Source organism: Melospiza melodia, chromosome 2 (assembly GCF_035770615.1).
Source record: "Melospiza melodia melodia isolate bMelMel2 chromosome 2, bMelMel2.pri, whole genome shotgun sequence".
Classification (NCBI taxonomy): Eukaryota; Metazoa; Chordata; class Aves; order Passeriformes; family Passerellidae; genus Melospiza; species Melospiza melodia.
In genome coordinates, this window is record NC_086195.1 from 65,612,718 (window position 1) to 65,639,090 (window position 26,373).

Here is a 26,373-nt window from a genome sequence, read left to right on the forward strand (position 1 = left end):
AAGAGAAACCATCTTTAAATCAATTCCAGAGGTTATTTGCACAGGAAGTTGCTCTGTTTTTAATATATTTTAAAACAAATTTTATAAATATCAGATCTATAAAGAGACTAAAAATGAAATTAAGGCACAAAACCAGGAGTTACTTCAAACAAAATCATAACTAGAGGACACCTCTTCTTTCTTTATGTCTGTCAGTTTGCTCTCACTCTCTGCTGCTCCTCTTCTACTGGCATGAGTGCTTCTGTAGCCATGTAGTAAATAGATTTAGGAACTGATGTCAAATGGATCTGGATAGGTTATTTTTACTCCAGTTAGTTTTTTACATGACTTAGCACTTCCTTGCACAAATGCTCATGTTGACGTAATGGAAGGGAGCAAAACGCTGGGGCTGAGGAAGATCAGACCTGCTGCTGAGAGCAGCAATACCTGTTAGTGTGGTTTTAAAGTGTGAGTGGAGCTCCAAAGCCAAGGTGGAGAGTTTGATGTTGCAGCAAGGTGATTTTGACAGCTGTGGAATATCTAAGACAGTGGATTTGACTTAACACTGCCTTTAGTGGAGATCTACTAAATAATTTTAGAGTTTCAGCCATTGATTTTCTTCTCCCTTTTTTAGCCAGGATTCCTGTAAATCTGTTTATAAGTTTTGCTTTAGAGCACTTTAAATTCCAGGCATTTTAATGCAAATTTATGGAAAGTGCATATCTTTTCACATTAAGAGAGCTGGGGAAACTTTTTCAAATTAATTGAAGAGCAGCCATTTGCAAATTATAAGTAAAATAAATAGGTAAACGTGGTCATAGGTACTGGTTGATGAATAAAGGTCACACTCTTCTAGCCAGTTTTTTGTGCAGCTTGCTGCTGCAGCAGATGGGCCAATCCTGGTTTTACCAAGATGTCATGATGGTGGATGATTTGCAAGAACTAAGTGGCTCCTTTCCAAGGCATAATTCTTCCTTTTCCATTTCAGGAATACAGTAGGATTATTAATTGTCTATACAAGAGTTAAAGTTTGGAGTGGGAGAAAGGACATGGAGGTTTTTACTTTTTGTGAATTTTAAGCTTACATTCTCATGTCTCTGTAGTGAGAAATTCCATGTTCCTCAAGCAGTCTTCTGTGTTATGGAGACCTTAAATCCTATCTAAACAGAGACTGCTGTAGTAGGGCATAGGAACACTTGGTGGAATTCTTTACACATTATTTATCCTAGTTCTGCTACTGCTGCATTTCTGTTCTCTTACTTAAGGAGGGCAGTTTATCAATTTATGTTTGTACTCTGTTAGCACCATAACAGAATTGATTGACAGTTCTGCTTCAAGGTAAAGTGGGCACCTTATTGAAAAACATGAATCTAATATGACATAGAACCCTTAAGAAAGGGGAAAAGAAGTTGGGAAATGTAGGTAAAGATGGAAAGGGATGCAGTCTTGTGCCCTGGAAATTGGATAGAAAGTAGTTCAGGGATGACTTTAACCAGTATGAATACAACTGGAGAAGAACAAAGAAGTCTTTGGTGTAGTCTAAAAATAAAAGGGAATGAAATTATTTATTTTAGGTTAAAAAATCCAAGTCCTAGAGATGTTTGCTTGCAGAAAACCTACTGATTTGTCAAGAGGGTTTTTTTTCAGTTGTAGGATAATCCATTCATTTTATGTCTTGTGGAATCTTCTGCTAAATTATCTTGGATACTGTGGAGTGGAACATTTTCCTCTGACTGTAGTTGTTCCACTGCAGACCTCATTCTGGAGTTGTGAGCCCTTTTAAGTATCGGGAAGAGCAGCTCTCAGGAACTTCGTAACAGAGAAGCGGGTGGTTCTGCAGTGGCACACTAAGACTTCAGAGTTCTTAGATGCCCAGTGTTCAGCAGTTTCATGTTGGTTCTTGTGTGTCAAAGCTATAGGCTGTGGGTCCTGTCCTCTTGGATGAACAAAATTGTTATGAATTACATGTTGGCTGCTCTTTAAGTATTTCTTCCTTTTATTTCCTCTCACTAAGGACTTGTACCAAAAGAAGTTGAAACTGCAAGACCATCTCCTTTATCTAAAGCTTTTTTCTTTTTCCTTGCTTCTTTCTTTCTCTCTCTGTTTTTTTAAACTCATGTCTCCTCAGCTGTCAGTACTTGAACACTTAAAAGCACTGAATCAGTGGAACACTCTTGTCCATGGAGGAGTTTGTAAATGGATATAAGCTACAGATGGGGCCTCTGAGAATGGGCAGTGTGCCCGTCAGAGGTTTTACTTTCACGTGCTGAATCATTGATGCAGCTCAGATGGGCAGCTGCTTTCAACACCCTGATGTTTTTTCCTCCATACAGGTAAAGCTGTGTTCCTGGCACGAGACAAGCACCATTTGGCAGACCTAAGCCATTTGATCCGTCACGATGCCCCGTACTTGTTTCAAAAATATGTTAAGGAGTCCCATGGCAAGGATGTGCGCGTCATCGTAGTGGGAGGCCGTGTGGTGGGCACCATGCTCCGCTGCTCGACAGATGGGAGGATGCAGAGTAACTGCTCACTTGGTAGGAAAAGCATTGCTCATAGTTTTGATCAGAATATTTCAACCCAGTTGAAAAATCACAAAGCTGACTGAAGTAAGCTGCAGGTTTTATTTTGTGTTAATTGTGCTTACTGCTGGGGGTTTAAAGGGGAAACGTGAGAGTAAGGATTAAGTAAGAAACATGTTGAGCAAACAGAGAAGGAGAGATGATCTTTGCTCAAAGTGTTTGATAGATGGGATGATGACAAGCATGGGAAAGTTCTAGAACACAAATGGAGCAACTGATGTGGTAATGGCATTTTGATGCTAATGCTATGTTATCATTTGTTTCATCCTGTTGAGAGCAACAGAAAATGAAGGAAGAGAGAAAGCAACACTTAAGGGAGGTGGAGGAGTCAGTCATTTGGCAAGAGAGTAGAAGAAAATGATAAGTGAGAAAGCTGTTGAAGGCAATAAGCAACCGGATTGCACTGTTCATTTTCTGTGCTGCCTTAAGTCTATCAGGTTTCTACCTGCTACCTCTTCCCACAAAGACCATATCTGGGAGAAAGAGGAGGTTACTGCATTGATTGTAGCATGTTCAGAACTGAGATTCTGCATAGGTTTGGATGTTGGACTTGAGAGTTTCTGAGGGTAAAAGGAGGCAGGAGGCTTGAGGGTGACTTGCTGAAACTGTACCGAACCTGAGCAGGGATGGGATAAAATGTGTTCATGTATAGTGCAGTTTTGGTTAGTCAAAATGCCTAAGAAATTTTAGTTACTACTTCATGCAGAGGAAATATAGCCTGAAAGATTTTTCTGCTAATTTTTTTTGTTTGTTTATTTGTTTGTTTGCTTCTTATTATTTGGGTTATTTTTCAATTTAATTATTGCAATAGATGAAGCTTGAGCTAGATAATACTTGAGTGGTGGACTGCGAACCTGACAGCTGAGGTTCAGACATAGATGTTCCCTAATTCTTGCTTTAGAGACAGTAACCTGTGATAGCAAGTAGAGAGGTATGTGAGCAGATGGTGATGTCTTAATCCCCATTCCTCTCAATTATATCTACAGTTACAGTTGTAATCTTACCAAGAGCTCTAGGTTTAATTTTGCTGAAATATTTCTTCTGATCACGTACAAACATGTAAGGAAAGCCTCTACCTTAGAAGGAACAAGGGTGGTTTGTTAGTTCATTTTTTTAATATCCTGGGGTCATAAAAATGTGTATTTTTTTTTGACTAAAAAGTCATTACTTAACTGTTTTTAAACAAGTCATAATCTTGACCTGCCAAAGGCAGGTCAGAATCTTTTGAAATCATGGTGTGGCATCACGTTCATTAGTAGTCACTGTGGAAAGGAGGTCACTTTCTGAGTCATCAGCTGTGCACTTGCAGGCTGACTTTGAAGCTTCCCAATCGAAAATCAGGGCCCGGTTGAGAAGGATCTCAGTCCCTTGTGACCTGAGTGCAGACAGCAAGTTCTTTTCCCTTTTTCCAGGTGGTGTAGGAATGATGTGCTCGCTGAGCGAACAAGGCAAGCAGTTGGCAGTCCAAGTGTCAAACATCCTGGGGATGGATGTGTGCGGCATTGACCTGCTGATGAAGGACGACGGCTCATTCTACGTCTGCGAGGCCAATGCAAATGTAGGTTTCATTGCCTTTGACAAGGCTTGTAATTTAGACGTAGCTGGTATCATAGCGGACTATGCCGCTTCCCTGCTGGCCCCCGGCCGCTTGACGCGGCGCATGTCCTTGCTCTCCGTGGTGTCCACGGCCAGCGAGACTAGCGAGCCAGAGCTGGGCCCTCCAGCTGGGGCCGCTGTCGACAACATGAGTGCTAGCTCCAGCTCTGTCGACAGCGACCCTGAGACCACGGAGAGAGAGTTGCTCACCAAGCTCCCGGGGGCTCTCTTCAACATGAACCAGCTACTAGCCAATGAGATCAAGCTCCTTGTGGAGTGATGCCACGTGTAAATAGGTGACCAACAGAACTCTCTCTTGTAAATTTTTTTTTTAAACCAACTTGCAATGCTGTTTATCAGAGACGCTCAGAGGAATGAGGAGAGGGGGATGGGTGTGTCAGTCGAGAGAGCAAAAGTAAAAGGCACACGTGCTGTGATTGCTGTCCCTACTCATTTGCAGAACATTAAATTGTCTTCATTCTTAGTCAGTTTTATGGTGGAGATACTCAGTTCGGAACCAAGCAGCAATTTTATTTGGATGCTGCTTTGGTCCCCAGATATATTGCAGTTCATGTGTCTTCACAGGAAAGCATTGAAGCGTGATTCACACTTGAAGATTTTCAGAAAGTTGTCTGGCAGCTCTCTAGAAACTTCTGTGAATTGCTGCACCAGTTAAGTCTCTTCTACCTCTGTAAGGCTTGATCCTGTAAATTGTTTAGTGCCTCAAATTCTTTATGTGAGTTGAAGGTATTAAATACCAAGTATTTCAAAATTCCTTGACACCTACTGTTCCTACTCTTGCAGATGGGAGCTGTAAGTTCAGGATCCTTTTAAAGTCATGACTTTCTGACCTTGCAGGATATGGCCTTTCAAATGATGAGGCTGAGAGAAGTGTCAGTTGACTTAATGTGAACTTTCTGTAAAAATCTGTAAATTGTACCATCTTGATATTAAGTGGCAGCTTTGTGTCTAAATTCCTTTTTAAAGGATACTTCTATTTTTCTCATTTCAAATCCTGATTTTGGAAGGTATATAGGGGAATTGGTCATATTCTATTTGTGGGCAGAAGTGGCACGTTTTTAACTACTTTTTGCATGGTTGGAGGAGATAAACAGCACTGTAATGTTTGGTATACAAAATGATGTTTAATCTAAAAATGTGAAAAAGAATTACACTAGTTTAAAGCAAACGTGCATCGACTTGTATTTGTTAGTGTTTTAGTCTTTCTGAGAGAGATCTGCAATGTTAATGTTCCTTTTTCTTTAATACATGCTAGTCCAACACTCCCTTCTCTATGCCTGCATCTTTAACAGTGGCCAAAGTGAAAACACCGCAGACTGTTTGTTAAGAAAACATTGAGTTATAGCCTGTACATTGGTGGGGGGTTGTTTGTTTGTTTTTGTTTGCTTTTTTTTGGAGGGAGGAATGTGGTAAGGTGTGGAGGAGGGAAGAGCTGGTTAAAAGTGATTAGTCATCCTGAGGAACTTTAGAATAAAGCTGCAGTTCATACAATACTTACCAGGCTTACTTTTTCCCCACTGAACATAAGAACTTGATGTTGGCATAAATCCAAAGAGTATAACTGGGGAGAAATATTCAGTTCTTAGCTTTGGAAAACGTGGCAGATTTGAAAAAGGCAAAAAAAAAAACTCAAAAAAAGAAGGAAAAAGAAAAAAAAAAGAGCTCAGCCAGAGTTTAAAAAAGAAAAAACACCAACAAAACCCTAGGTCCACAAACAATTAAGGGATTGATCCTAGACCCTTACATATGTGTGGTGTGAGTGCACACACTCGTGTGTGTTTGTGTGCACAATTGTTTTGCTTTATTTTTTTGAGAGTGTTGGCTGTTTAGCTCCTAATTTTTTTCCAGACTTCCTGATTTTCCTTAATCCTTCTGGCTGTGCGTTTTGTCATTAGCCTTGAGCTGGTTTGGAAAACAGATAACCAAAACAGATACTGAGTCCATTTTTCAATCCCTGTCTTCCTCCTCCTTTTCCTCCTCCTTCTCCCTTTTCATTCCCCTCTTATTCTCGGGGTTCATAAAGCCCTGGAACTATATATATATATATATAAATATATATATAAAGATAAGCCTCTTTTTTAAAAACAAAAAGTAAAACGTTTACAATTGAAAAATCATCTTGTGAAAATAGGTTTGTTTGGAGGGGGGTTGTGTGTGTGCAATGCTGCTGTTTCCTGGATAGTTTAATGGAGCATGTCCCATGTACCCTCTGAGGTTCTGCACTGCCCACCTCTGTGGCCCTTCCTCACCTCTCTGCTGCTCTGCTGTTTTACCTTCACTTGGACCTTAAACACAACTCACGGACACTATGCAGAGAGTCTTCAAGAGGCAATAAACAGAACAGTATTAACCTACTTTATGGAGGTTTGATCATGCTTCTTTGTACAGTTTGGTTTTTTTATTTTAAAAGGAATGTAATAAAATGACTTTTTTTTTTTTTGTAGAATTAAATATTATTATTAAAATCAAGTGAAAGGTTGACTGTTGGTGTTAAGCAGGAGGGTGGACCTGCTGGTCCAGCAAAAAAAAGATCATCAGCAGTAAAGGTATTTTCAAATCCTTCTTACTGAGCCTTCAAGTGCACAGGTTATACCTGAAGAATATTAAGGTCTTCAGCTTCTGTGAAGAGTTACAGAATGACAGAACATGAAAGTAACCTAATTCTCTAGTCACTGAGCAGTAAATTGTCTCTTCCACGAGCTCTACTTCCCTTGCTTGTTTATCCAAGGGGAATTTGGGGTGGAGGGTGGCTCGTTTTTTGTTGTTGTTATTTTTTCTTTTTTTGTCTCTTCCTTTTTACTGGTAGGTGCCTGCATTCCTTGACAGGCTGATAGGATCAATCCTTCCCTTTCTAGCTGTGACATACGTTGAGCACATGTGGAATAACAGCAGGGAGTAAACAGGTGCTAGTTGGTATACAAAGGCCTTTTCTATCACAGGAAACATCTCTTAGATGAAAGTTAACTGAATATTCTGGATTGTTTTTTTGAATCCCCATAGTATCTTGTAGCTCACAGGAACCTTACATTTCTAGCACCCTTTCAGAACGTCTGGGTTACACCTCACAGTTATAAAATTCGTGAAGTAAATATAAGACTTTTTAAAAAAAGACCAAGTGGGATTAGAGATTTGCACTTTGACTCCCTCCTGATAGGTTGCTCCTCTGTTGGTGCTTCCATGACTAGTTTGGAGATAAGTCTATGCATAGTGGTCACAGAGGGAGACAGGATTTGAAACATCCTGTGCATGTGTTTATATATCGGGTACTGATGCTGAGTGAAAACCTTGCTTGAGGGTTCATTTGTACAAATGGGCACACTTGTCTCATGTATTACTCCCTGCTTAACCCACTGCTCCTGAAACAGTGAAATGCAAAGAATGGCCTGGGGGTGCAACCGGGGGTGTCTTGTTTTTACTCAAAGGGAAAAACACCAACTAAACTAGTCCATGGTTACCAGGCAGTGTTTCCCATTGAAGGTGAACTCCACAGATATCAGCTTTATACACTTTATTTTCTTCAATTCCATCTGCTGAAAATCACATGCTAAACTTCCATACAGTTGCACTAACACTACCTCCATGTGTGGGTTTGGAAGCATGGCCTGAAAAAATGATCAACATAATGGTGGATTACAGTGGTGCCAATACAGCTGATGGTGATACAACTATTTTTGTATATTTTAATGTTTGAAAGAGCCACTTAGAAATTTGTTTGCAGGAAAAAATTTCTTAAACTACGTCTGATGAAATTTTGTTCTCTGTAACACTGGAGATTTTATTCTGTTCAGCTTACTGTGTTTGTAATTGATGTCTTGCTGTCAATGTATGGATTGTATCCTAATCCTTGTATTTAATGCTTTAATGTGTTTTATAAAATCTTTTCTTGTAATGTTACAACACCTTATCTGTAAAACAGTGTCAATGCTTGATGTTTACATTGACTGTTACATTTTTTGTTCTGAGCTGACGGTCAGTCTTGAAGCCTTTTCTCCCACTTCGTGTGCTATCTTTGCTGTGAGATATTTACTCGGGAAATAACCTCTGGAACATCTGGGTATGTCAGACGCAAAGGAGATACTTCTTCAGATGTTATACCCGACTACAAAATCCAACGAATGAAACCAGTGACTCTGGCTAAATTCCCTCATTGCAAAAATCTGTCAGTTAAATACATAAGGGACCATAAGGGCTTAGAGAGACTTTGAAAACAGATTGTACAGTATCTTTCTCATGGCTCGCTCTTTTTGAGAAGGTTTATGGGCTTTATGGCTGGTGTGAGACACACGACCCACTCCTGTTCTCTCTATGGAATAGTAGGTGCTCGGACAGGTAACTTCTGTTGCTACTGTCTTTTTAATTTTTAATTTTTTCACTCTTTTAGGAATTGTTTTAAACTGAACACTGCAGTATTTATAACCAGGTGTTTGCTGCCTTTTCCTTTGTTTTATTTATTTAAATCTTTCTTAACCTTTGAGGGTGACTTTTGGAGCATTCTGATAGTGGATCTGCTGTTGGAAGTCTCCAAGCCTCCCATGTTTCTAATTTGAGTTGAAAAGCTTTTGTTTTTTTTTTATTTGTTTAAAACAATGACACAAATTAACTGTGCGGATTTTGGGTGGGATTTGCTGTTGTGCTATTTTGGATGACTTATTCTCCTTTTTTTTACAGAAATGTGTTCTAACAGTTCACACTTTGTTACTGTTCTTTGCAAAACTTTTCAGGAGCCAAAAAAGTCAAACAATCCAGAGAAAACCCCTTCTCCCCTTTCCGATGGCAAGAGTGAGAACTTATGAAAAATCCTTGCGAATGTTCCTTCCTAAACTTTTCCCCCCAGTAATGCAAGCGGGTAAAATGGTAAATGCAGCAGTTTGGTGACATCCAAAACCGACCTGTTGTCAGGTAAATTGACACTTTTCTGCTCTTACTCTAACCTTGATAAGTTTGCTAACTTGTCTGCCTTCCTTTCTTCCCATCAGTTCATTTTGGTGATACTTGTTGAATGATTTCTTTAACCAGATTTAGAGAAAACCCTGCTTTACTTCCTTATTTCCCCTCCTTGTACTTGTTGACTTGTAAGAAAACTGTCATTGTGCTTTACTGAGGTGAGACAAAAGTGAGTCCCCCATGCAACTGTATGAGGGATAGTTTTGTAATACATTAATTCTCCTTCCTCTTTATCAGTTTTAGGTTGTCTTCAAGTGTACTGTTTTAGCTTAGATTTTTGAAAGATATGTTGCTTTCCATTTGCTAAGTGAACATAAAATATAACTGCAGAAGTAAGTAGCTGATAGGAATGAATGAACTAGTACTAAGAATGTTAATTCTATTAAAATTCAATAGACAGGATCCTGTAAAGAGGACAGATGGATGAATATGTGTGCTGCAGAAAAAGACTGTTGAGCTGATGATTTCTGTTTGTGGAGGATGGGGTGACACATTTTATCTTGCCCTTACTGCAGTATCAAAGCACTTGTACATTTTATCCTTCTCTGGTAACTCTCTCCCTTAATCTCAAACAATGTAAAAATACTGGGTACTTAATATTTTTTTACTTAATTTAAGGGGGAGAATGTTGTATTTTACTCAGAGGTAAAATATAAGACAATTGGAATACTCTTCCAAGTTGAAGAATGTTAGCCTGCAAACAGGCTTCCAAGTTTCCTGATGCAGTATTATATTTCCCAGGACATCTGTAAAGAATTAGCACTTGTTTCATATTATTTTTCTGTGTACATTAATGACTCCTCTATACCATCATAAAATAGTCAATTTTTCATAGTCTCAGTTTGTATTTTCCTGAAAGAAAGCAAACTTACCAGCAACATAATAAATTGTAGCTTCAAGTTAAGGTGGGAGGGAATAATTTTAGAGCCAAATTTTGCTCTCAATTACACTGAGATAAACCTGGAATCACTCTGTGAAAGTCAGTGGAGTGAAATCCGATTTCACTGGTATAATTGAGTGTATAATTTGTGTCTTTTAATTTTACTTGCAAGGTAATTTTACAAACCTGTTATACTTATGTTTCCAATGCTTTTTCCTTTCAGACATACCCACTTCTTGCGTCTCAGCATTGGGCAGGCCTATTCCTTTATTTGTGTATATTTTTGTGCATCAGCTGCTATAGGACACGGGTGTAACACTTTCAGGCATGTGGTTGGGTGTCTTTTTGGGGTTTGTAATAATGTCTAAAAATAAAAATTTCTTTTCCTCAGATTTATTCATTAATTCATGTTGGATCAAAGTTTTGCATCTCTAACCTGATTTTGGATACATATTATGTGAAGATTTTCTTGAAAGAAATACAGTACTAGTTCTTTGCAGAGTCTGCAATTCATCTTTGGTGGGGAGAGTTTACCAAAATTTACTGCATTCTCTAATATTTCAAGTTTTAATTTTTAATGTTGCTTGAAAGGTGGTTTTACAGATCATGCTCCTTCCTCTTTACGGAATGGCTTTCAAAGCCTTGTGTTGATCTTGGTTGTGCCCAGTGCTTTGCCTAGAGTATGGGGAAATGTAGAACTTGAATAGGCCATGACTTTTAGACAAGGGATGATGATTATCTTCATGCTGAACCAGAACTTCTTCTATATGCCCTTCTGCTGCAACAGAATAATAAAACTGGTAGGTGGCAGCAGCAGCAGAAGACACTCATGACTGTGACCTGAGAAACCTCCAGTACTGGGAGAAATGGATTGCAAAGTACTAACTGGAGTAAGGGGAATGGAGAAGAGAGGCAGAGTCCATGAACTGTCCCTTTGAATGGTGAGTCTGATTTACAGAATTCTGACCATCAAAAAACTGCTTGTAATACAAGAGGCACATTGATCTCTCTCAGTTGGTGTTTGGTTACCTGATACCCTAATTCTCTTCTTTGACTGAACAATCCAGTTTCCCCTCTGCCTTTATAAGGCATAGTACTTGTCTTAAAAATTAAATTTCACCAAAATCACCACATTTATAGAGTACTGGAAAATAAGGCTGAAAAGAATGCATCTAGCCCAGTCATTCTCTGCTCCACAGAAGACTGTTCATATTTGTGCCATTGGTGAAATGTTCATTGTAACCTAGTTTAAAAACCAAGGAATAAATGAGGAAGATTCTGCAAAATACGGAATTTTATTTTATGAAGGTAAAAAACATCCTTACCATCAGCCAATTGTCAGCCTCATAGGCTGACAGTCTGACTGCTTTTTTTGCTACTTAAGATATATGTATGCCTTAGAAATGCCTTGATAATAAAGAACAATGTTATTTTTGGAGATTTCCTAAATCTCAAGGTAGCAAAAAAAGATTCGAATCACCAACAGTTAACATTCTTTTTGGAAGTGGGAAATGCAAATTATATAATGGTTCTGAGTTAGTGGTTAAGAGTTGGTAGTTTCAGCCATCTCTTCAGTTCTAAACGGCTCTGAAACTTCTTTGATTGCACATTCCTATCAGGAAAAACATTTTAAATATGTGCCCCAATCAGATGTTTTCCCAAGGTACATATGTGTATTACTACATATGTTGTAAAACTTCCATAAACCCAAGAAGTTAAAAAGGATGAGGTAAAGATTAAATAAAGGCTATTTTGAAACATTTACTTAACTGTATTCATTAATGGTGAAAAAACCATTTTCACCCTGCAGCCTTACAGATTGTCTTGCAAAGCTTCCTGGGGAGTGTGGGCTCCTCTTTGGAGACCTCTGATGTAGACACCATAAATATTTACTGTTGCAGATGTCATCAGGATGTTCCACTGTTACAAAACCTCCATGCTAAGTAATTCTCCTACTAGAGATTAAAATGCTGACTCTCTAGTAGGATGACTGCTCCTTCTGAAAAGAAAATAAGAGGAGAGAGCAGCACAGGAAACACTGATGAACTGCCTGACACAGGAGAAGTTTGTGTCTGGATCTGCTGATAATATGGAGAAACACTTTGAAGTGGATTGGGAAAAAGGAATTATGTCAGAATATGTACTAATACGAAGAATACAGCAGTAGCTTTTGTATTTTCATACATGTTTCTACTTCATTTACAGCTAAGCATCAGTAGATAAATTCCAAATTCTGTTTTCTCTTGTTACCTAGAGTAGTCACACTAAAATCAGGAACAACAATTATATACAGGAGCTAAGCTGGATCTGAATTTTGATATCCAGGCAGCTAAATAGTCTCCAGTGCACATCAGGTACCACTAAGGACCGTGGACAACTGATGTGCTTTTCTCATTAGCTTCTTAGTTATCATACAGCCTTTGAAGGTATTCTGTGGACCACAGGCTGGAAATCCCAGAACTGAATTTTTACAGAGTGAGATTGCATGTGCAAAATGGAAAATATTTTGGATAGAGAATTGATTTGGATCTTGTTAAATATAATAATGAGCAAAGTCTGTGTATGAGATGAAGCTCTTAAAGAAAGAGTTTTAAATCCAGTCAGGCTGGAGATGTGATGAAGAGAATTAATTTCTGATAGTAGAGGCAAAGGAATCTGAAGCTCATGTCAGTCTGTCATCAGAGATAGAAATGAGGCAGGAAAATAGATTTTGCTGATCTTGAGCATTCCCAGCTGTTGCTGTAAGGAGGAGTCTCACCAGACTTGCCATATGTAATATATTCTAGGCATACTGGCCCTTGGGAACTGGATCTTGGGGAGAAGAGCTGAAAGGTCCAGTGATGCACAAACTAAGTGTAGCACCTGCCGACTTGAATGGGTGTAAAGGTGTAACTGTAATGGGATTAAAGGTGTAACTGCACTGAGTTTACATGACAGTAACATTTGGGAAGAAGGGTGTTCCTCTGGCCCTGGACATGGGTCTGTAACTGCTGCTTCTCAGCTTAGTAGGAGAGAGAGGCACATAAAGATATGGCAGCTTTTTTGATGAGCAGAGACCAAGGTGACTTAGTCACTGGTCAGGAAAGAATTTTTTTTTTTTGTTATAAACAGGAAGGCATTTAGAACACTTTCAGATCCTTCACGGTTCTCCATGTGTCTGTCAGTACAAAACAGTTCTGGTTTTGTTTTTTTTTCTTTTAGATGTGACATACCCCAAAGCATCCTGTTTTTTCTGCAGCTTTGATGTGGTAGAGATTTGAAGAAGACAGATTATTTTCCATTCTTGTCATAGACTTTCACAGGCAGGCAAGGGGTGATATTTGTGAAAAGAGGAAATAGATAGGTTCCTCATGCTGACTTAATAGTAGGTGATGGATTAGGCTGATAAAAAACTTAAAATTCACATTGCACCTATGCAAAGCATTTTCAAGGTATTTCTGCATCCGTCCTTTGTTCTCTTTAGAAACAGTACAACTGTTACTAGAATATACAGTCTGCATAGTAATATGTCTGTATTAAGCTCTGCCAAGTCTGCACATGAAGGGCTTATAAAAGATTTATGTGAATTTCTGTGTCTGCTTTTTTATTTGGAGGCAGGTTGCATCTATGTACAGTATTCTGTCGTAGGGTAATAGATATTTTTTGCTTATTTGGAAGGAGGGAACTGTGTTTGGACAGTTAAATATATAATACTGTTATCCATTTCTATAGGAAGCAGAACAGCTAAGAAAAACCATTTTTGTGTTAGACAAATTACAATATAATTGAGGTTTTTTTAATACAGGAACGAAAAATAAATGTTTCATTAAAAGGTCATTTGACTTTTTTTCAATAAAGTGTTCTAATAGGAAGAAACTGATTTCACAGAGTCACAGTATTAGTTAGGTTGGAACAGACCTCTGAGACCATCAAGTCCCAGCCTTTGAATGAACACCATCTTGTCAGATAGACCATGGCACTGAGTGCCACATCCAGTCTTTTCTTAAACACCTCCAGGGATGGTGACTTCATCACCTCCCTGGGCAGCCCATTCCAATGCTTCACAACCCTTCTGTGAACAGATTCCTCCTCGTGCCCAATGTGAACCTTATTCACTGTTGTAATATATAAAATTAAATTAATTAATTTATCACAGTTGCTAATTTCCAGAATTTATTAGGACAATCCCTCTTGTACAAATTATCATTTGTTGTTGGAGAGGGAGGGAAGATCCATGTTACAAAAGCCAGTAACTCAGTTGTTGCTACCTCTTTGGCCAGTCATGCATTTCTTTTGTGCAGATTTCCTGGAAACAGTGACACTGCTGAGCTTCCTTGATGCTTAGTTTATCTGTGTTGTAAAATAGTTACATTTTGAGGAGAGAGAAACTGAAGAGGTGAAAACTGTCCATGGTGTTACATGTACTGAACGGGAAGGTGCTCTGAAGCAGAGAAAGAAGCCTAAGCAGTAGCTGTATGCACAGTCATCCTTTTGGTGATGGAGACAGGAGGAGGCCAGGAGTCCAGATGAATGTTTCAGTTACACCTTGATGAGGAATGGGAATGTCACACTGACTGTGCAGCTGTATATATTTCATCTGTAAATATTTCATTTGCAAGAAGTGTGGTTTGTCCAAGAGGGTGTGTGCAGTTTCCCCTCCTGGCTGCTACTGTGCAGAGCACTGCTTGATAGTCTTTATTCTCTGGTAGTCTTTATTCTCTGGATTCTTTCTGTTCAGTGGTATTGTGCATTAAGCCTGAAACTTGCATTTTGTGAGTGTTAGGAGGAAACTCAGTGTGCTTGTGTATATATTTTCCCATGCATCTAACCAACACAAGGTGACAGAAACAACACAAATGTTACAGTTACCGTGCCCACCGACCTTTACAACATTGTATGGGAGGGGTAGTGCAGTTGTAGCGTGATGTAGGAATGCTTGTCCATGCCCAAATAGAAATGGTTGTTTACTAGATGGCAAGTATTGAAGTTTTATCAGTGGGAGAGCTAGGCAGGAAAAGTCTGCAGTTTGACTTAGCTAAACTTTTACACAATTTTTCCTCCACATGAAATATTTCCACAGGAATCTAAGGCGTGTGGAAGATGCTGGATCACCAGGTGCAGAGATTGAACTCTACCCACTGGAAAGGTAACAGGAACTAGATTTTATCTTCAGAACACAGTCCACACTGCATCTCACTCCTGTATCTGGAAAGGCCTTTTCCAAGGTTAGAAGAGGAGTTTGGTACCCATGGCTTAGTTCTTGGTGTGTCTGTGTTCCAGCTATCAGGGAAGCCAGATAGGTGCTGGATACAGAGATTTCTGTATGATATCTGCTTGCATTTCTGATGTTCATATTTTGGAGCAAAGACTAACTTTTTCAATAATTTATTTCTTTAGGTTTTTCTACAGCAGCAGCAGGTCTTCTCCTGCCTCTCATGGGGACACATAGCCTTTTGATAATGCCTCCTTCACAGTGAAGGGAAGAAAGGATGGATCAGCAGGGATGTGCAATGGAGTGAAGTCCACATGTGGTGTTAACAGTCATGATCCCTGTCTCACTAACTTGGAAAATTGAATAAAAAAGTTGAATTGTAATTAATGAGAGTGTGAGATTCTTTTTTGTACCTTTTCCACCATCTGCCCTTTTTTGAAGGGGTGGTTAACTTGAGAAATCTGTTGATACTGTATCAAAGCTGCAGCTAAGCCAGAAGAGTAAAACCTATTGGGTATTCTTCACTTTATTAACCATTTTTTTCCCTCCAGGAATTTCATTCCTAAGAGTTCCAAATGCTTTATATTGACATGAATAATCTTACCAAATGCCTTAGATATTTTAGCATCAGGCCTTTGATTTTATCAGTCATGTTACGAGTTCACCCAAGTCACTGAGGGTACAAGTCTCCTGAGTTTCAAAAGTGAAGTCACCATACTGATCGTGCTGTACTTCATGGTCACTTTGGTGACTGCTAGAGAAAAAGAGAAGCAACTTGGTTAACCTACAGAGGTAATGTGCCTTTGGGTTTTGAAGCCACAGTGGCAGGGCTTGTTACAGACATGGGCATGGACATTCTTACTATCTGTTGTTTCTGAAGACAGCTAATCTTACCATGGGTTATAGATCTTGCACATGGCTCTCTTGGTTTGTTGTTAGTGAAGCACTGCAAAGGATTAGACACATAGTGATGGCATCTTCATGATGTGCCTACTTGAAATCTGTACAGAATTTACAAAAGTGAAGCAAAAAAAATGTTATTTTTTCTCAAGATGCTGAGTTGGTACATTATCAGTAAACACCTCTTATCCTTGACATTCTTCCTGTTCCTTTCATTTCATGTATTCAGGATATTAATTTCATGTAAATTTTAATTCCTGCTTTCTTTGTGCTTTTTCTAGTAATTTACACATGAATGTACCTAGAAATGTGGCTGGTAGCCTGTCTGCAGCTATGCCTTTGCTCCAGTAGCTGCAGTTTTTGGTTGGATTTTTTGCAAATCTGTGTGTCACACCATTCCTCTGGCACTTCTGTGAGTGGGTGGAATGGCTACCCCAACACAGTAATGGACATTTCATCTCTTGTGGTTCAGTGCCTGTTTGTGTGCTGATGCATATGCTGATGCTTCCTTAAGTGCTTTTCTGCCTTAATATTTCATGCCTAAAAAGTAGAACAGCTGAGAACTTTCTAAATTTCTTCTTAGTTTCATATATCCCATCTTGCTAAGCTTCTTCCAGGCCCTGTATGTATTTCAGTTCTCTTACTTTTTTGTGTGTGTTCAGCAGTGTTCTCTGTTCTGCTGCCTCAAATTTGCTCCTCCTGCCTTCGTAGTCTTTCTTTTTCTTTTTTTTTTCTTTTTTCCCCCCTGGCCTTTCTTCTGCTCTTAACTGGCCCCACATGTTTTTATCCTTGTCCGAAGCACACACGCACATATGGTAGCCTAAGAATATTTCTTACTCACTGTCTATCACTGATAACCATTCTTTGTATTACTCTAAGAGTGTGTTTTCCTTTTTTCAGAGTGAGAAATGCTCTGTTACTACACATTTCCTTTTGGCATTTCACAACCCTAAATGTGTTAGAAGTAGAATAGAAATTAAAAGAAGTTTATCACTGTGTAATGTCTTAGTAGTGAGTGAAAGTTAGCAAATTGCAATACTGAGGAGAAAGTTCCTGGCTTTTGCACTCATTTATCTGTCTTTGTTGAGAGGGATTGGTCCTACAATCCATTGGTCCTGCGATCCACTTAAAAGCTCAAATTCTAGATCTGTGGTCAAGAACCTGTTTGGTGTCATGTAAAGTTTTGCTTTCCTTTGTCTTTCTTATCTTCCTTAGAATTTAAGTACTAGGTATCAACAATTAAATAGTGATTGGATATTCATGATACAATATTCTGATATTACTTGTACAGCATAGTGAAAACAGGGTAATAATAGTTCAGTGCTGATAATAGTGACCTGTGCTGAGATGGTCAGGGTGTAAACAGTTCCTTTTGCACATCTGCATTTCCTGTTAATTGGAATTGCGCTGTTGTGCCAGCTACAGAAGTGGAGTACTTGTAAAACTCTGCTTTGCTTAGTGTGATGAGATCTTGGGGTGGCGTATATTTGTATTGAGGCCAGACTTGCAGAGAGGTTGTGATTTTGTTTAGCATTAGATCTGGAAAACCTCTGTAACTTGTCTGGACTGCATTCCCAGTTGTGCATGATGTAAACAGACAGCTATGTCTTGACCACTGTCTTATTTTTCTGGGTCATTTTCCTTATATTTTGCCTTATCACCTTGGTTGCTTCTCCAATCCACTCTTTCCCTGTCTAGACAACTTGGTTTATCACTGTGCATTTACCTCTCTGGTCTGCAAAATCTAGGTTTGGAATCAGACATTGCATCATCATCTCTCTGACCCTGTCATTCCATGCTGTCATCACTTCAGTGTTTTTCCAGACGCAGCTTTGGAGGCTGCCCTGCTGCCATGGTAATGTTGAGAAGGGAGAGCGTGCAGTGCAACAACCAGGTCACCTCAAAAGCCCCAAGGGTGGAATCCTTGGGAGAGAGGCTGCCACTGTGTGCTTCTTTCCCTTGCACTGACCCCCTTAGTTTAGCTGGTGGTGCACAGGCCAGTCTGATAAGCTCACCCCTACACTGCTTCCTGGCTTGGGCACTTCAGCCTAGACATGGGCTGGCTGTGGAGATCAGCCATCAGTGGGTCACTGCTGCTGTGCTCTTCTGTGCTTTGCACATGTGCCTGGTGCTGAGATGATGCCAAGCTCCTTGGTCTCCTGAACGCTGGCCCTCATCTGCTTTGGATCTACTATCCCAGTTGGTGGAAGGGAGTTGAGCAAGTAGTACTGGGCTCCAAAATCATGTTAAACACATTAGGAAGGGTTTCTGTCAGAGATGGAATACACTTCTATATTTTTATCAGCATTTTAATTCATATTTGTATGTTTTATAATAACACTTCTGAAGATTTCTAATGAAGGCAAAAGTCTTCCTTCTAGTTCTGCTCATCTTTTCCTTCCTGGAGGGCGTATATAGCAGCTGCTGGAGCTGTCTCTAGGGAAGAACCTGCTGCTTCTTCCCTACAGCCCCCAAGAATCAGGAGAAAAAGACAGGGATACAGTGATGTCCTTCCAAGGGAAAAGACTGGGAGGCTGCTCTCTAGCATTCCTGGTAACCATCCATGTTCAGCAGCTTAGCAGTAACAACAGTTGTCCCTAACAGTCTCATATAGGAAGCAGGGAAGGAAGGGACAGTATCCCTTACAGCTGTGATGTTACTAATGCACCAGAAGTCACATTTCTGTGGGGATGAGGGAGGGTGGAGAACTCGGGCTTTTGGAAAAATACAAAACCAATCTCCACGGTTTTCTAGTGCCTTCTTTCCAGACTTGTGGACAGTGCTGTGTTACAGGGAAGAATATCTGCCTAATCTTCCCTATAGCATCCCTCTGCACAGCGTTCTGTGGTCCTGTGTGCAAGGTAAGACTCTGAGGGAAGAAGTGCTCTCTGCAGCCTGAATACTTTTGTGTCTTGGATTGGGGATCTCTGGTCTTAGCCCAGTCTTAGTAACAGCTCATGTATTTTGAAAACAGCTGAATTTGTGAGCAGTGAATGGAAATGAGGAATTGCAGCCCAGTTATGAGACTTCACTCTGGAACAAGCAACCCTTGAAATAGGAGAGGAGGCCCAGTAGAGGGAAGGAAAGAAAGTGTTTTCAGTATCTAAATTTCCAGATTTAGTTAGGGGTATGTGTGCAACTTTCTGTTATAACAGTGCTGGTTCTGATACCATCAATTTTCACATGGAGTCACTTCAGGTGGGAGATGTTAAAGGAGTCCAGCCTTGGTTAGATGCAGGTGACTGTTTGGTGTAGGAGCAAAAGGATAAGATGGGTTCCTACTGATGCTTTCCTGTCTAAACTCTATTCCTGTTCCTCCCATTGCTCTACTAAGATATCTTTTTTGCATTGTGATTTGGTAGGAGGCTTTTTTGCTTTAATTTCCAAGGTCGACAGTTTTTAACAGTTGCAGATTTCTCTCCTGCAACCAAATTAAGTTCTTGAGACTGGCCATTGTTTTAAAGATATTTATGTAACTGTTACCTCACCTGAAAGGATGGGGTTGGGGCACAGAATTACATATTTCTTCTCAGTTTTGTGGGCTGTGGTTAATGTCCCTTTGTGCGAGGCAGTTTTGCATCACTGGTGTGGAGCCCCTTCTGGCTTTTACACCATCTGAGTTAGCTGTGTTTCCTTGGAAGTTTAGTTACTCATTGAGGTGAAGCTGGCATTCAGCATGTGTTACTATAGACCCTACCAAAGATGAGCCTACTCTGGAAGGCCAATTGCCAAAGCAGATGACAAATGTGACAGGACACGGGAAGAGAGCATGTTGGGAGCTATGAGCTGTAACTCATCTGTGGTGCAGTGACAGATATCCATTATGCTGTAGAGTCCATTGGCTGGAAAGAGATGAAAACCAACCAAGATTCTGTCTCTTGGCTGGCCACTATTCTTTGCATTCATCCTGTTTTTCACCTTCCTATAGGGAATTACTGCCAGAGTCACACCACGCTTGCAGGTAGAAATGTTTGTTCTTGAGCAACTGTGCAGCGACAGGAAGGGCAGCAGGGACCCACCTGCCCGGGCTTAGGTGCAGTTTTCTGTCATGAGGGGAGCCCCCAGTGAGCTACATGCAGCTGAAGATGCCAGCAACAAAAGCAAGGATGCAGCCCCAGAAATTTAGCACTGAGGACATTGCAGACCCATTTTTGAACACGTTTTTAAGGTATCCAAATCTTGCAAAATTACTAGTCACAGCCATCAACTTTTGATTAAATTTCCATCTCTTTCCTCTAGCCCACATGATTGGTGTTTAATGTCGCTGCATTCAATATCCCTTGCAGCAGAACACACTGTGGTGCATTGTTTTGTTTGTGTAGAGCTGGAAAGCAGGTCATAATGTGTTGCTTTGGTTGCCTGGAGGAGTTCAGCATCTTTTAATTATGTGGTTTTGGAAGTGTCCTTTAACAGATGTAACCCATAGGAGCTGGAACAGTGAGGATGAGAAGCAAGCTGGTTTGGAGGGATTTGGAAGCAGCTGTTGTGAGCCCAGAATGGTGAAGTGCTTTCAGAGAGGTGAAATTCACGCTCATATGCAATGCTACTCTTGGAAGCTTTTTCTACAATTCCTGTCTTCCCCATTGGTTCTGGAAACCCTCCCAGAGTTTTGAATACACCTCCTCAGGCAGCAGTGCTCCCCTATCACTGAACTTCTGATAAAACCTATCCTAACCCTGCACTTGTCTTTTGCATGAAGAGGTGTGGGCCAGCAGGGTTTGTTTTTCTCACTGGCATGTCAGAAGAGCTGCCAATTGTGTCTGTTTCCAGCTGTGGTTTTGTCACAGGCACCTACCAAGGACTGGTGTTTAAATGGCATCTTCTGCAGTGAAAGAGGTGAATTCCAGCATCCCTAAGTCACTTCTAAGTGTGCTGGACTTGGATCTTGTTTTGCCAAGTGCACATTGGACCCATTAACTTAATGGAGAGTAGGAAACACAAACATGGAAAAACAAAATCAAGCCCAAGATGTCTGAATCACAGATTCAGATATTAACAGATACATCTTGAAGCAAAGATCTCTTTTACTTATTTCTGTTGGTGTCCTTAGTAAATACAGGAAACAAGACAGCATATCCTACTGCATCACAACAGGTTTAATTTATCCCTGCTTAATCAGTCCATTTCAGTGGATGTGATGGGTGAAAAACATCTCCCAAGAGGGCAAGTTAGTTTTCTTGAGGCTGTGTTTCCCTCTGCTGGTGTGGAGTTAATACTGCTGATGGTTTTTTTCCTCAAAATCAAGCTTCTGAAGCTACTTCTTTCTCATGCTCCCAAGAAGCATTTAAATTTGTCCCTCATCATAAAGATTTTATTCCTTATGTGCAATTTATGTGCAATTTAAATCTACCCTCTTTCAGTTTAAAACTTTGACCCTTGTCCTGTTCCAGTGTCTCATCACCCTCACAGTAAATAATTTCTTCCTAACATCTGATCTAAACTGGATCTCTTTCAGTTTAAAGCCATTTCCTCTCATGCTATCACTGCATGCTATCACTTGGGAAAAGTTCCTCTCCAGCTCTCTTGTAGCATCACTGGAAGGGACTCTAAGGCCTCACTGGAGCTTTCTCTTCTTTAGGCTGAACAATCCAAACCCTCTTGGCCTGTCTTCACAGCAGTGGCTCTCAAGCCTCCTGATCAGCTTTGTGGCATTCTCTGGACTCTGAACAACAGGTCCACATCCATCTTATGCTGGGGGTACCAGAGAGGGATGCAGCACTCCAGGCAGGGTTTCATGAGAGTGGAGTAGAGGGGGAGAATCTCCTCCCTTGACCTGCTGCCCACACTGCTTTTGGTGCAGCCCAGAATACAGCTGGCTCTCTGAAAAAAAAGAAAAAACACCGTGTGTAAGAGCCTGGACTATCTGGCAGCATTAAGCAAGCACAGGCAATGAAACTATTTAAGTTAGAGAGCTAATGTGTTTTGAGATCTGAATATCATAGATCCAGTAAATTCGCTGGCTATGCATCTCTGCAGGGAGGACAAGCTGTTGGAAGAGACCATCTAAGCAAGGCAGCCTCTGTGTTCCACACAGGAATGATCTCTGCAGGTGTCTTTTGATCCTGAAGCACCTAGAGTACCCTGGGTATTCCATAGATACCTAGCTCCTCCAAGGTGGGCCTTCTTCTGACCTAAGATAATGCAGATTCTCTTCCTTTTGTTCTTAACAGAACAGCTCAATATCAATAGCAGGTAATTCAGAGATTTCCTTAGCTGGTACACAGCACCTCTCAGTGTAAGTGGGTTCAGGGAAGGTGTAGAGAGGACAGTGCTCAGTGGTATCAATGTTAGTTAAAGCCTGAGAGCTCTGGGGTTTATATTCTCTGACACAATCAGCAGAAGTCATTACTGCTACTCAAAATCATAGTGTGGTGCAGAATTCAGAATTACTGTTCCATAAAGACTGGAATTCCTGAGCTTATAGTGTGGTGTATTTCTGAGGGACATCTATGAAAACAAAATTGTTTTACAGATACCTAGACAATGCTACAGCAAAGCTCTTTTGTGCCAGACTAGTGGAAATATTTTTCAAAGCTGAAAATGAAAATGCTTTATACAATCTTCACATTCAGTTGCTTCAGAGTGTTTGTCATTGTTAGAACTTATTTTGCTGTAGGAGAGAGTTACATTCAGTAGCAATATCTGCCTGCTACTTACCAGTGCAATAAAAATCCAGTGTCTCAGACCAAGCCAGGAAGATTTCTTCCCTGTAGCACTTTAGGTCTTTCAACCCTTCACAAAAACATTGTTTGAACCACTATTTTCTTCTTCAGTCTATTATTTATTAATAAAGATGACTTTTTAGTGGTTATTAATTCAGCTTGCAAAGACAAACTGTTTGTCAAAATCAAAGTTTCCAAAGTATTCTATTCAGAACCATGAAACATAATCCCATATTTATCTAAAAAAAGGGTGTCAGACTTTTGTAATGATCAAGACTTAGGAATGCCTTTGCTTTTAAGTTTGTTTTGTGTAGTTGAGTTTTTTCCCAGTGAGCCTAATCATTCTGAAATTAAGCAAAACTGTCACACCATTATGGATTGACATTCTAAGCCCTAAGACTCAAACAAAGTGAGACCCCTTAGCAGTTTCTTTGATTGTACCTTCTTTTGACAGCACAGAACATTTGGATCAAAGGCCAGCAGAAACATCCAGTTGGAACAGCTTGTTCCATGAACAAGTGCAATCTTCTGCTTCATGGTCTCCTAAACAGTTTTCAGAGCTGCTGCAAGCGTTACCTGCCAGCTGTAGGGAGGGAAGTGTTCAGGTGAACTCCCAGCTCAGTGCACTGCCAAGCCCAGGCTGTAGTTCATTACCATAAGTGGGATCCACAAAAAAAATGGTTTGTTTTTGAATTCCAATACTTACTGATCTATTACTGCAAGTGAAAATCCCATGACACATCTTCTTGTACTTGGCCTGTGACTTTAACATTCTAGAAAAATAAGAAATTAAGTGAAGACAGAAAAGGTTATTCTACTTCTTGTTGCTTGGGAGTGGGACACAGAAGTATGTTGGGTACACATTATCTTTGATGCAGAAGTATTTCTAAGCTGCTGTGTGTGCAGCTCCTGTGTGTCTGCAGGTGCTTGAGAAGTTGTAGCTGAACATAGAGGTGGTTCACACAATTGTTTCCCTGTTCCCACTGGTTTCTAGGCTGAGAGCTCCTTGTCCCCCACCTTTGAATGGTTTTCTCTTTCTTGGCTTCTGGTTGTATACATAAAATTCTCAATAATTTATTTCCCTGCTTTCCCTGTAGCCTCAGTGCTGCTGGTTCTGGTTCTTGGAGGGTTCTGTGGCCAAGTCTGGCAATTCACAGTCGCTGCTTGCAGGCTGTCCTGCAGCCATCCACCCCTTGTGTGTGCCTCTGGGTGCTGCTTTTGACACTTGTGCAGCTGAGCATCATCTGCCTTTCACTTACTGAGTGGTGATGCAGAGAAGGAAGTGAAGGTTTTGAGCAGACAAAGTCAATACCTGTCTCAACACAAGCATTTGCTTCCTGCTGTTGAAGCAAAAATCTCTCTTCACTTTTGGAGTGCTAAAAAGGGATTAGCCAAGTTGCTGTGTGGGGATGGTACATGTGGTGGGTTAGTCAGAACTGCAGGGAGGCTTCATCAACCTCTTAGACTCCAGCACATTCTGAGAGATCCTGTGCTTGTTTCCAAGCTGCAGTTCCGATGAGAGCCAGGTATAAGGAAGGATCTCTGGGAAATTTTGATGTTGAAATTCAGTGTTAGAGCTCCATACCTTCATACTTGGGAAAGCCTGCACTGTGTGGCAGAAGCTTTCAAAGTGTTTGGTGCAAGGAAAATGCAGCCCTGGAGAATGTGACCCAGAGCCAGTAACTGCAGCTGAAACCAGCTGGTTACAGTGAGCAGAAGGAACCTTAATGAGGTGCTACAGTTTTGCTTAGATTAACCTGGACTCTCAAGTAATTTCTGGCCTGTGTAAGAAACAGGTTTTGCATGGTCTATGTGGTTATTGCACACATGGAATGAACCCCAAATTTGCCCAGAAGTAAAAGTTGCAGCCACAATCATGGAATCTCCTCAGGTAATCCCTTCTGGAGCGGCAACTGCTCAGCACTTGTGTAAAGAGGGCATGTCTGCCTGCAAGGCACAGCTATATTAGTGACATTCCTTTACTCTGGAAAGCAGATGTTTCCTGGGGAGCAAGCTGCCCAACAGTTCCTGATTATCCACATTACAGTATTTGAGTGGAGCCACCTCTGGGCAGAAATCCCAAGTGCCAGGTATTTTGCTTATGCCATAGATGAGGAGAAAGAGGATTCTAAAAGCCCAGTAAAGATTTCTGTAGTAAAATGCTCCCTTGGTTTTTATTATCTGATGTTGTTGTCTGACTTCAAAACATCTTTTGTTCTTGTTAATTGATTCAACATCTCATTATTTGTCTGCAGCTGATCTCATTTTGCTTTGAGGCAGAGAAGTGCTTTGCCTTCAGAGCTGTCTTCCAAGTCTGTTGTCTGCAATTTCTGAGCGTGCCTTTGTAGTTTCTAAGTCCCAATTGAAATGAAACTGTAAAATTATCAATAGTTTGTTCCAGGCAAAGTCTTGAATGAAAAGCAATGGACTTAGGTTCTCTAAATTAAGGAAAACTACTCAAGAAATTACCTGTCGTTAGGAACATGCAGCTTTTAGACATCACAAGGAAAGACAGTGATGCCAGCTACAAGTACCATGTCAGCAATGAAACTCTATGTCTTGTACCCATGACTGATGGCAGCAAAGTGTATATGAATGCTCTCTTAGAAGGGCCTGTGGGTCCTTTTTTCCTCCCCTTTCTGGGTGCCTTACTTTGTGGAGACAAGGTGTTCAGTGCAAACAGCCAATACTTTAAGCACTTTCCACTCTCCCCTATGGCCATTACAGTGGCTGTGAAGAGTTTCACAGCAAAGAGCACCTGGAGATGCTGGGGACAGGACATGTAAGACAAGATGGCCACAGTTCCCTACATGTGCTGGAACAGCCCTGGGAAATTGATATAAAGTTCCCAGAGCTTATTTGCAGTCATTGTGGGACTCTTGCCTTAAACTATGAGGGTACGTGCTCAGTGGAGGTTTCTTGGAATCCCAGTTTGTCAGAAACTTTATTCCACCTGCTGCCTGCTAGGTTTGTCTCCTAAGGAGATCTGAAGTGGAGGCAGAGAAGGCAAAGGACAAAACATTAGAGAATGAGGAAAGGCAGCTCAGGGAAAACGATGTGCAAAGAGACACTGTGAGCAAAACATCCCATCTATTGCTCCTGGCATGTGGTCGTGGGGACCTGCCATAAAACACACGAGGGTCTTTGAGTGGATCACACTTTGACTCAAATGTTTTTAAAAAAACTTCAGGATAGGGTCTCCTTCTCAAATAATGAAGGGGCAGTTTTCTTAATGGCTTTTATTGCTCTTACCAGTATTGCTGGGAAATCCTATTGCTAAATAGGATTTCTTGACGTTCAGCTTGAATTTGCCATCACCCTTCAGCTTTACCTACTCTGCCTGTTCAGCTTTACTCTAAATATTTTTCTGCTGCCTTGATCTTAACAACTTTAACATAGTTTCTAGGCTGTGATTCTGCTTCCCTGTCTTGAGATTCATGCTCTTTTTATGAAGGTAAAACCAAGGCAAAAAAAAAGCACGGTAAAAAGGTATAATCTTTATCTGCCCCTCTCTGGCCTTTCTGACTTGTATCTGTGTTTCTTACTGTCCTGCCTCACTTTAAACTGGAAATCCTCAGGGAGTTCTGCCAGAGCTGCTTGAGTGTTAAAATAAATTAA

The 26,373-nt window shown here is 40.5% G+C and overlaps 1 protein-coding gene across 6 annotated transcripts in view; it reads left to right on the plus strand.

Moving 5' to 3' along the window:
• Positions 1-15,576, plus strand: part of RIMKLB (ribosomal modification protein rimK like family member B) — a 50,996-nt gene extending 35,420 nt beyond the window's left edge. For 4 of the 6 annotated variants that reach the window (XM_063148650.1, XM_063148649.1, XM_063148651.1 and 1 more), the window contains exons 6-9: positions 2,313-2,516; positions 3,974-10,943; positions 15,062-15,127; positions 15,379-15,576. In XM_063148650.1, the coding sequence (XP_063004720.1) occupies positions 2,313-2,516; positions 3,974-4,437 (668 nt within the window). In that variant the 3' untranslated portion in view covers positions 4,438-10,943; positions 15,062-15,127; positions 15,379-15,576. The remainder of the gene's footprint in view (positions 1-2,312; positions 2,517-3,973; positions 10,944-15,061; positions 15,128-15,378) is intronic. The other 2 variants (XM_063148653.1, XM_063148652.1) reach the window with 2 other exon arrangements.
• The last annotated feature ends 10,797 nt before the right edge of the window (positions 15,577-26,373 follow it).